The sequence below is a fragment of the Salvelinus namaycush genome, chromosome 21 (assembly GCF_016432855.1).
Source record: "Salvelinus namaycush isolate Seneca chromosome 21, SaNama_1.0, whole genome shotgun sequence".
Classification (NCBI taxonomy): domain Eukaryota; kingdom Metazoa; phylum Chordata; class Actinopteri; order Salmoniformes; family Salmonidae; genus Salvelinus; species Salvelinus namaycush.
The window spans coordinates 24,639,446-24,651,500 of NC_052327.1; the positions used below are offsets into that span (position 1 = coordinate 24,639,446).

At 46.6% G+C, this 12,055-nt stretch overlaps 1 protein-coding gene across 3 annotated transcripts in view; it reads left to right on the plus strand.

Moving 5' to 3' along the window:
• si:ch211-212o1.2 (uncharacterized protein LOC492735 homolog) overlaps positions 1 to 12,055 on the plus strand; it is a 36,112-nt gene that overhangs the window by 20,557 nt on the left and 3,500 nt on the right. For 2 of the 3 annotated variants that reach the window (XM_039017437.1, XM_039017439.1), the window contains 4 exons: positions 3,686 to 3,805; positions 3,954 to 4,045; positions 10,725 to 10,869; positions 11,467 to 11,679. In XM_039017437.1, the coding sequence (XP_038873365.1) occupies positions 3,686 to 3,805; positions 3,954 to 4,045; positions 10,725 to 10,869; positions 11,467 to 11,679 (570 nt within the window). The remainder of the gene's footprint in view (positions 1 to 3,685; positions 3,806 to 3,953; positions 4,046 to 10,724; positions 10,870 to 11,466; positions 11,680 to 12,055) is intronic. The other variant, XM_039017438.1, reaches the window with a different exon arrangement.

Consider the following 12,055-nt stretch of genomic DNA (forward strand, 5'->3'; position numbering starts at 1 on the left):
TGATGCTGTCATGGTATGTTGGCACCACTGACTCGGTCTTTGTGCTGTGAAAGGCAGACAATCTGGGTGTGTGAGTTAGTTTTTGTCTGTGGCTCTGGAGGAGGTGAGAGGCTGTCTTTCAAAGGGACTCTGTTCTGAGAACACAAGGCCTCAGCGTTTAGGACAACACAGTCAGAAGAGAGGGAAGAAAAGAGCCCTTTGTCCAGACCAGATAGAGGCGGAATACTGGGCAAGCTTTGAAGTGCTGTACAGAAAGCATGCGAATCATGCATCTTTTTACACAGGAAAAGCAAGATATTGACTACTTGTGACTACTCGGGCTCTGCTCAATATTCACACAACGTTATGGTACATGCTTGTCGATTCACTGAAGCCATCTGTACAGCAGACTAGGCCAGGTACACGGAGGCCCTTTCCTGAAACACAGAGGCAGACCCCAATCACACTCAATCAGACCCATGTATCAGGAGGAAGGAGAAAAGAACCTGGGTTCCTTCCTCCTGGTTCATGTATTTTACCAACACCCTCACACAGAGATCCATGTCACGAGCTACTCATATTGCAAGATTATTTGAACTGAGAGGTTCAGAAATCACTTCCTTTGTCAGTGTGGTGCGCCACTATGGCAGGAGGGATGGGGCCCGTTCTGCTGCTGCGCTGTAAAGCGGTGCGGGAGGTAAAAGGGTGAGATAGAGAGAGAGAGAGGAGAAGGCCATTAGCATTCACAGGGTGTTGTTTGGTGCTGGCGCCGTCCCTCTGCGCCGAATCAGGCGTCGTTGATTAATTTCAGCCTATTAGCACCCCCCTTTCCTCATCTCCCGCCTCTCCCAGGTTAATTCCATGCCAGCGTGCGGAGTCGGGGGCTGCTGGTGTGAGCGATGGAAGAGGGTTACCAGGGAGCATGTTGTTGTCAGGACTGTATTAATGAGCACACCACTCTGGTCCTATGGACAGGGGGACTGTGTTTCTGGCTGCGTGCGTTTGCTCTGTCGAGGCCTGGCCTAGTTTCTCCTCTCATCAGGGATCCAAGGGCTGATGCAGATCACCTGACAGTGGCCCGACTGCTCAACCCTGGGTATGTATGGGTGTGTGTGGGGGATGTGTGAAATTGACAGAATGGTAGAAATTGTGTCATATTTAGTGTGGAGACAACAAACCTATGGTGCTATTAACCTTCCTGTAAATGGTGTGGTCTATATATTATCTTGGGCCAAAGTTTCTGGTTTTTCACGCTCAACAGTTTCCCCTGTGTATCAAGAATGGTCCACCATCCAAAGGACATCCAACCAACTTGACACACCTGTGGGAAGCATAGTCCATATATGTTCTGTAGTATTAGGTTGCTCCCCCCTTGATGAAAGGTACCATCTCTTAAATGTTGGATCACATCCTGCAAGAATTACAGACCTTTGAAAGGATCTTTCACACATTTTGTTAGCATCCCAGTGTAAGAAGTGAGGTCAGACAGTGGGTAAGTGGTAGAGGCCTGCCAGTCTCTGAAGGCATTCCTCTGCAGGAGCCTCTGCTGCACACCTGTCCTCCACAGCTGGCCACAGCACACCTGTCCTCCACAGCTGGCCACAGCACACCTGTCCTCCACAGCTGGCCACAGCCCACCTGGCCTCCACAGCTGGTCACAGCCCACCTGGCCTCCACTGCTGGCGACAGCCCACCTGGCCTCCACAGCTGGCCATAGCACACCTGGCCTCCACAGCCGGCCACAGCACAACTGGCCTCCACAGCTGGTCACAGCCCACCTGGCCTTCACTGCTGGCGACAGCCCACCTGGCCTCCACAGCTGGCCACAGCACATCTGCCCTCCACAGCTGGCCACAGCACACCTGGCCTCCACAGCTGGCCACAGCACACCTGGCCTCCACTGCTGGCGACAGCCCACCTGGCCTCCACAGCTGGCCACAGCACATCTGGCCTCCACAGCTGGTCACAGCCCACCTGGCCTCCACTGCTGGCGACAGCCCACCTGGCCTCCACAGCTGGCCACAGCACATCTGGCCTCCACAGCTGGCCACAGCACACCTGGCCTCCACAGCTGGCCACAGCACACCTGGCCTCGCCTCCACACAGAGCGTGCACACCTGGATGCTTCTCACTTGATTCATCTGTTTCATTTAGAGCAGCTCATAACAGCTAGGAACATTCCAGTGTCCTCCATCATCAGTACTAGTACAGCTTAAACAAGTGCTGTGTGAGAGATGAGACAGTACACAGGTGAAGGGTTGTGTGTGGACTGTGATGATTGAGGGCCAGTTCTATGTCTTGTGAGAGGGAGGTGTGAAACTAATATACCCATGAGTATTGGACTGGTTGGTTAACTTGGTTTAGGTTATTGGTGTCAGTTGAGCCTGTGAGGCTTTATTAAAATCTGTCATCAATATCCCATTAACTCCTAGCACGCCAATCTACTGTATTAGGAAAGTCTAATGGCATTAAAGTTTCAGAAGGCCTGGCTTCACTGTGGCACTTGACGCTTTGCATCCACAGAAAAGGAGAAAGAAAGAAGCGCTGGATATGGAGAAGAGAGTGACGGACAGCGACACAAAGGTTAAAAGGTAAAGAAAGAAAATAAGGAAATCTGAATTGAGAGGTTTAATGTGAGAAGGAAGCAGAGGGAGAGGGGATCAGGCTAGTCTCCGTGGATGTGGTGATGAGGTCCAGTACAGGAGTGGGCGGCTAGCTCCAGCTTAAGCAACTCCGCACCGCTCCGTAGCCTGCTGAATTATTCACTCCCCCCGCTGGGGCAGAGTGGCGACACGGTGGTCCGCCCGCCCGTGCCCGGCCCACCCTGACCTGTGAGTTTAGAGCTGTGTCAGTGCTGCTCCGCATACGAGGGTTCACAGCTCCAGCCTCGGCATACACTTGTCTTCATCCAACCGATTACCTCTTAACACTGTGGTTGATGGGACACACACAGACTGTGGTGGACAGACAAAGATGTGGCGGCGCCACCAGCGGATGACCCCATGACCCTACAGAGCTCCGAGGGATGTTCTCCTGGTAGCAGGGCTGACCTCTCTCTGCTCATTAACACCATAGATCACAGGACAGGTCCCCTGAATGGAAGAAAGTTACTCTACCCTCTCTTCAGAATGTAGTCATCAGCACAATTGTTCAGTGAAAGTGAAAATGTACTGTACTTTTGAGTTTCTGTAGCTTTATTACTGTATCTGTTATGCAGTATCTTTGTATTCACATTGACTACACAAAACATTAAGAATATCTGCTCATACCATGACAGGCTGGCCAGGTGAATAGATGAAGGGGAGGAGACAGGTTAAAGAAAGATTTTTAAGACTCATGACAATTGAGACATGGATTGTGTATGTGTGCCATTCAGGGGGTGAATGGGAAAGAGAAAATACTTCAGTGCAGGGTTTGGTAGTAGGTGCCAGGTGCACCGGTTTGATTCAAGAACTGCAATGCTGCTGTTTTGTTCACGTTCAACAGTTTCCTGTGTGTATCAAAAATAATCCACCACCCAAAGGACATCCAACCAACGTGACACAGCTGTGGGAAGCATTGGCGTCAACATGGGCCAGCCAGTATCCCTGTGGGATGTTTTCGACTCATGTAATGTTGTGTGATTTGTTGTCTTTCTCAGGTAATGTGTAATGTTGTGCGATTTGCTGTCTTCCTCAGGTAATGTGTGATTTCCTGTCTTCCTCAGGTAAGCGACTACAGGAGTGGATCAGTGTAGTTCTGTGCCTCTCTCTCTTCATCATCAACCTCTCCTTCCTTCTCCTCAACTTCTCCGCTGTGCACATCTACAAAATCATATTCGGTATCTGTGAGTTTCTCTAAAAAACATTTGGGTTTCTGTTTGAAATGACCTTGAAATAGTCTGAAATTACATTACGTCTCCAAAACATTTGTTGTCTGATATTATGGCAAAAGATTTGGTAAAATACTTTTTCCTCCTTTGTTCCCCACTACAGTAATGGGGATAGTGATGGCAGACTTTGCATCTGGTATGGTGCACTGGGGAGCGGACACCTGGGGCTCTGTGGACATCCCTGTCCTTGGGAAGGTAAGGGACAGGGTTCTGAGTTCATGGTCATTCCCAGACCTTAGACTCATCATTTGACTCTTGAGAAGGATTACAAATGACTATAGTACCTTCAGAAAGTATTCACACCCCTTGACTTTTTCCACATTTTGTTGTGTTACAGCCTGAATTCAAAATGGATTAAATGAAGATTGTGTCACTGGCCTACACACATACCCCATAATGTCAAAGTGGATTTTTTTTTATTTTTTTTTTTTACAAATGAATAAAAAATGAAAAGCTGAAATACCTTGAGTCAATAAGTATTCAAGCCCTTTGTTATGACAAACCTAAATAAGTTCAGGAGTAAAAATGTGCTTAACAAGTAACATAATAAGTTGCATGGATTCATGCTGTGTGCAATAATAGTGTTCAACATGATTTTTTAATGCCTACCTCATCTCTGTACCCCACACATACAATTATCTGTAAGGTCGAGCAGTGAATTTTAAACAGATTCAACCACAAAGACCAGAGAGGTTTTCCAATGCCTCACAAAGAAGGGCACCTATTGGTAGATGGGGGAAAAAAAGAAGAAGCAAACATTGAATTTCCATTTGAGCACCCAACCACTGCAAAAATAAAATAATACTGCCCAAAAAGTGGCAACGCAATTAACTTTTTTGCTGTTTTTGTTTTGGACAAATCCAGTGAAACACAGAGTACCACTCTCCATATTTCCAAGCATAGTGGTGGCTGCATCATGGTATGGGTATAATTGTAATTGATAAGGACTGGGGAGTTTTTCAGGATAAAAAAATGTTTGGAATGGAGCTAAGCACAGGCAAAATCCTAGAGGAAAACCTGGTTCAGTCTGCTTTCCACCAGACACTGGGAGAGGAATTCCCCTTTCAGCAGGGCAACAACCTAAAACAAGGCCAAATCTACACTGAGGAAGATAGTGAATGTTCCTGAGTGGCCGAATTACAGTTTTGAACCAATTTGACAGAGCTTGAATATTTTTTTTAAAGAATAATGCATTTTTTAAAGAATAATGGGGAAATATTGTACATTCCAGGTGTGCAAAGCTCTTAGACTTACCCAGAAATACTCCCCGCTGTAATCGCTGCCTAAGGTGATTCTAACATGTATCGACTCAGGGGTGTGGATACTTATGTTAAATTAGATATTTCTGTATTTCATTTTCAATACGTTTACAAACATTTCTAAAATCCTGTTTTTACTTTGTCATTATGAGGTATTGTGTAAATGGGTGAGAATAGTTTTTTTGAATTCAGGCTGTAACACAGCAAAATGTGGAATAAGTCAAGGGGTATGAATACTTTCTGAAGGCACTGTACATATCAGTCATATGAGGGATTGTTAGGCAAAACATAATATAATCCCATTTCTCAATGAGCTAAATCAGTGGCCACACCCACACTGTCTGTATACATTACCTGTGCTTCTGCAAACCACCGCCCAGCACACCCACCGTCCTGCTCCTGTGCTGAGAAGGCCACATCCAGCCAGTCTCCCCCTTCCTGTCCCCCCTACACCCCAGTTGTGTGAAGGGCACAGCCATCCAGGGTTATTACCATACAGTAGCTCTGGGTTTTGTTGGTCTTTTGTGGTTCATCCTCCCTTGGCTGCTCCAAGCAAAATGTCATTCTATCCCTCAGGATATACCACTACAGTACATTTCTGCCTGCCCCCCAAGCCAGCCACCACCACCACCACAGCCACCCCACCCACTCCTCTGGGGCTGGGGTTCCAGCACCCTGGGCTCCGTATTAATGCGTGAGCACAACTTGGTCATGCTCCCCTCTCCCAATTAAAGAAAAGGTCGCTCTTATCCTGTCCAATTAAAAGAGCACCTGGCCCTTAAGTTGTCCAGTGTAGTGGGTGTCGTCTTTGAGGTGATGAATCGCTGGGTCTGTGTGTATATCTGCTGATGACGGGGCTTATTGTTCTATTGTCAGGGGTCAGGGGGGACAGGGGGAGAAAAGGAATTGCCATTTTAATCTCCAGCTCTGCTTATGATCAGTATGTGTAATGGCATCACTGATCTTCACAGTGATTTATGTTATTCTGCGTACATTATATTACGTATCGTATTTTGACTGTAACCAGACTGTTTCTATGACCAAAGCACAGCTGTGTGGTGAAGTCAGGTGTACAGACAGTACCAGGGTCATTCTACCTCAAAAAGCACAATAGAGGTTTGACACCCACCGTCTTCGATTGTTCTGAAATTGTTTCTGTGGTTAGAAACAGATAAGATAAGCATTTCTGCAACATTATTTTCTATATATATAATTTGATCTCTGAGAAATTAAGCTAATTGATTGCACCCAAAGTGGCACTTTCAATTATAGGATTCATATAATATTCAATCAATATAGTACCCAACATCCGATTTGCACAAAGAACTCTTCTTAACAATAATTCAAATGTGAGCAATCGAAATAAATGGTCAAACCCCACGCCAATGACCAGTGTACAGTATCAATTCTCTATGTTTGACAAGCTGTGACTCGGTGTATTGTTTATTCTTACTGGCTAGATTTTTTCCCCTGTTCAGAGAAATTAGCCATTGATGTCGCTTGCATTTTTCCCATAAATTAAGTGAAAGTACCAGGTTTTGCCCACTAGAAGCCGCTGTTCCTGCTACTGCCCTTTTTATCTATTATATTATATGAGATCTATAAATTGAAATGGACAATTTGGGTGCAATCAATTAGCTTAATTTTTCAGAGTTGAAATAGTCTATCAACAAAAGAATGTTGCAGGAATGCTTATCTTATCTGTTTCTAATTACTGCTATGGGCTTTGGTGGTCCTTGGTGGTCCCTGGTTTTATGTGGGAGGGTCGTCAGCGAAATGGGACATACCTGGGGGAGGGTGTGTCCCGGGGATAAATACACCTTTCCCCCATACATCGAGGAGACTCTCCAAGCAGACACACTGTTATTTTTGGTTGTGGCATTTTGGGGCTACTTTGTGTTCATTTGTTTTGGCACCTCTCAACACCCCTCATTATCACCATCTATGCACGCATCCACTCACCCAGGTGTGTACCATTTCGCTGACGAACCTCCCGGCTCTGCCCACCGACATCCGATTTAAGGAAAACAAGAGCAAAGAGAAAGAATTCGGCAAACAGAGTGGGAGGGTCGTCATATTACAGAAAAGATTTCAGAACAATCTGAGATGGTGGGTGTTATGGCTTTCTGAAATGACAGGACTCACCACATATTAGACTACACATCACTAGGAATATCAGACATAATGTAAAGGAATATACATTCTGAACACCTCGACACCTAGTGTTAAACGTGTACAATTAAGCAAAAACAAATAGGTAAATAGCCCAATTGTGGGACATGGACCTTTCTTAAAGATGTGTAGGGGCCTACATGTTGGCTACTGTATGTTACTGTACTGCAACAAAGGCCTTGTTCTCCTCTGTAGTATATTCCTCATTCCTGTGCCCTGGTGAGGCAGAGGGGGGCCGTCCTAGCAGAGCAGACTGCCTGCCCCCTGTAGTTCCAGCTAAGGGGCCCGGGCCTGCTGCCTGCACACCTTTCATCAGCAGCCTGTCTGGTTGGAGTTCCAGAACGGCTCAGTCCCTGTTCAGCCTGCCGCCCCGCCGTGCAGCGCTTACTGCTCTGACTCTGTAACATGGCCACTGCTCGCTGTCGATCCTTTCGCTGTCTGGGATAATTAGGATTCTCCACCTGGGAACGATCGGACTTCAAAAAGAGCGGGGGAATTTACAGACATCTAGAAAGGAGTGCTTTAAGACCCTTAACCAGCAAATTAAAGGAAACACTTAGTGGATGGATACGCCGTTTTGTCCCGAGGTTCAAACAGAAAAACTTCACTTGAGGGAGAATCATTAATGACAGTGATTAGAGGAGAAAAAACTATAATTGAACGTCTTAAACCAGTTCAGTCCATAGTCGAGGGTGAGGGGAGGGACATTTCCTTTCCATGGCCGGGTAACCAGGACGATGGTAGATGTGAGTCCTGATTAGTGAAAGGCAGGCGAGGCAGGCCGTTAAACGATGTGGGATTAGTGCTGGTGTGACTCGGGGCGGCTGCAGTGTGCCGATGAGTCCACACACCCGCTCTGTGTGCCGTCTGGGGTTTACCGCTCCTTTAATCTCACAGACAGACTGGGAGAAGAGAACGAGAAGAACGGAAAGGAAGATAATTGTCAAAATATTGACAGATAGTGTCCCTTGCTCCAGCAGTGTCTCAATGTGTCCTCAGATATACATGTGATTGAGTTCTGCCCACAAACACAGGATAATTACTTTTTACCGTCAGTGACACGCTATGGTAATTTGGTGCCAAAAGATTCCTCTTTTTATGTGGGAAATAAATGCCCTTCATTGTGTATTTTCTCTTTGTGCTCATGCGATTCTCTTCCTCTGTCCCTTTCATTTGTGACACCCACGCTGTTACAAGCAGGTATCTGTCTCAGCTTAACGCGGTGCTGGTTGTGAGTGACAGGCACCGCTGTTACAAGGTTTATTATGATGCTGGATCAGAGCCATAGGGCTGTGCAGTTTAATAGCAAGTTATCTCTCTGGTCCTTTTAGCGTGATGGAGATGTTTCCCCTCCAGCTTTCATGTACACTCCTCTACAGGGCAGTGGATCATGAGTTTAACTGTGAGACCAACTCCAACCTCTAACCCAGTGGTTCCCAAAACTATGTGGTGTCGCCTGATATGAAATGTATTCAAATCTGAAAGATACAATTCAACCAGAGAGCACCCTTAGATAATGGGAAAAGGTCGTACTTGACCGTTGCACTTGAATCATTCCCACGGTGAATGGCTAAGCCCGCTACGCTATGAAACCACACACTATTGCAGAGACTTTGATATTACCACCTGCAATTGATATGGTGAAAACAATGAGTGGGGAGGAGAGGGCACAGCAACTCACATCACTGCCTTCGTCAGATAACACTGTTGAGCGAAGAATGTGTGCTATTGCTAGAAATGAAATGAAAACTGACTGAACGACTCAAACTCCTCAGCTTCTGCTCTCCAAATGGATGTTAGCTGTGAGGGCCAAGATGCCCATGCATTGACTTTTGTCCGCTATACATGTCGGCGGATTCTATTCACAAGATCTTGTTATGTCTCATGATTCCCGAGCAGGAAACAGCACAGGGGATGTTCAGTGTGCTGTGTGGCTATATTGACGAAAAACAGATTCAATGGGGATCGAAGGTTGGGCTTTTTGCCCAGGTGGGGCTCCATCTATGGCGGGACGGTGGGCAGGCCTCTGCACTCTAGTTATGTGTCTCCCTCTGCCATATGGACACATTGTATGATACACCGAAACAACTTAAACTACATCAAACCACATCCATTGAGCACACGCCTGTTCACAAATCTATGTGGAGATATGGGATCAGAGCATGACAATGTTCTATTTGGTTATCAAGGGGGAGTGTTGGAAAGATTTTATTATTATTTATTTTTACCCCTTTTTCTCCCCAATTGGTAGTTACAGTCTTGTGCCATCGCTGAAACTCCCGTACGGGAGATGCGAAAGTCGCTAGCCATGCGTCGTCCGAAACACAACCCTGCCAAGCCGCACTGCTTTTTGACACACTGCTCGCTTAACCCGGAAGCCAGTGGCACCAATGTGTCGGAGAATACACCGTACAACTGGTGACTGCAGTTAGCGTGCATGCGCCCGGCCTGCCACAAGGAGTCTCTAGAGCGCGATGGGACAAGGAAATCCCGGCCGGCCAAACCCTCCCCTCATGGGACTCCCGGTTGCGGCCAGCTGCAACACAGCACGGGATTGAACCTGGGTCTGTAGTGATGCCTCTAGCACTGCGATGCAGTTCCTTAGACCGCTGCCCCACTCGGGAGGCCGGAAATAATTCTTATTGTAGACAGAGTCTTTCAAAGCGAACCATGTCCCCTTCCCTCGGCTGTGCTTGTTTCTAACAGAACACAGCATCAGTAAGTGTCCCACATGAGTGATGACTGCTCACCTCCAGCACTTGGAAGAGCACTTTGGGACCTACTTCCCAATCCATTTGACTGTGATCCTGGCTCAGTTGACATACCGGTAAGTGAAATCAAACAGCTGATTGAGCTGTCATGACCGAATGCTGCAGACAACGCATTCATGGATCATTACGGAAGATTTTTGGTTCCTGACTGAAAGGGAATACCCTGCTGTCTCCCTCTGAGTATTAATGCCGCGTTCAAAACAACTGGGAACTCGGAAATCTCAGAATTCTGACTTCAGTGCATTCAAGACAACTGGGAATTCGGAAAAAACGAGCTCTGACTGGGAAAAATAGGTTTCCAACTCTGTGTTTTAACTGTGTTTTAATGGACACAGCACTGTGTTTTAATGGACACAGCACTGTGAAAGCTACCCATACCAATCTTGCACAAGTTCAAATATTTGCCATGGTCCTTCGACCCGGATTTGAACCAGTAACGACACCTGATGACCATTTTATTGTTTTGGGAAATCTTTGGTATTTTGTTGCCCTTCAGATAATGAGGATGTACAGGCTAGGTAGACCTCTGTCTGTGACTGCAATTGATAGCCCATCTTACCTTGTGTCTGACATGATTGGATTACACTGAATATTCAGATGTAAGTGAATTATCATAATGATATTCCTCTAACTACCTCTCCTCCTCCTCTATCTTGTTCTCTTTTTCTCCAGGCATTCATCCGCCCATTCCGGGAACACCACATTGACCCCACAGCCATCACTCGACATGACTTCATAGAGACCAATGGGGACAACTGCATGCTCACAATACTGCCCCTGGCACATATGGCCTACAAGTTCCTGACGTACCAGCCAGGTGAGAGAGAGAGAGGGGATGGACACACACACACCCATGCATTACAACCTGAACAAGGTCTCATCCATAAAGGATGTGTGTGTGACACAACGCGGAGTGGAGCTGTAGACAGATAGACAGACGCGGGTTACTCTCAGACCATGACAGGGTGATGTGTTTTACAAGAGACATGATGTCAGGGCTTCAGGGTGGCTCGGAGCGAGCCGGAGGTCACTGACCCTGTCATGAGCCGTGTCACAGTAAGACTCACCACTGAGTGTCAAGGTGAGTGGAGAGGGGGACATGGAGGAACATGCAAGACCACCATGAGATTGGAGCCAAACAAACCAGACTCCACCACAACTTTATAGACTTTCTTGTCATCTCACCAACACTGGTTCTCCAAAATATGCTGATAATATGATACTGTTTCATACTTGCAAGTGAATATCTTAAATAGTATAAATTGGGTTGTTACTCATTTACATGTGAAGATGCTTCATGTACTGAAACCACCTTGTCATTTTCAATGAATCTCACAATTCTCTCCCTCAACAACAAATCCCTCTCTCTCTCTCTCTCTCTCTCTCTCTCTCTCTCTCTCTCTCTCTCTCTCAGATGCCCTAGCAGAGACCTACCCCTGGCAGTGCTTTGTGTTTGCACTGGCAGTCTTCGTGACGTTGACCAATCAGATCCATAAGTGGTCTCACTCCTACTTTGGTCTTCCCCGCTGGGTGACGCTGCTGCAGGACTGTCACCTGGTGTTACCACGGAAACACCACCGCATCCACCATGTGTCCCCTCACGAGACCTACTACTGCATCACCACAGGTACTATACAATACTGTACTGACATACCGCTTACTACTTTATCACTTCAGGTACTACACTGAGGATACAAAACGTTAAGAACACCTGCTCTTTCCATGAAATAGACTGACCAGGTGAATCCAGGTGAAAGCTATGATCCCTTATTGATGTCACTTCAATCAGTGTAGATGAAGGGGAGGAGACAGGTCAAAGAAGGATGTTTAAGCCTTGAGACAATTGTGACATGGATTGTGTATGTGTGCCATTCAGAGGGTGAATGGGCAAGACAAAATATTGATGTGCATTTGAACGGGGTATGGTAGTAGGTGCCAGGCGCACTGGTTTGTGTCAAGAACTGCAACTCTGCTGGGTTTTTCACGCTTTACAGTTCCCTGTA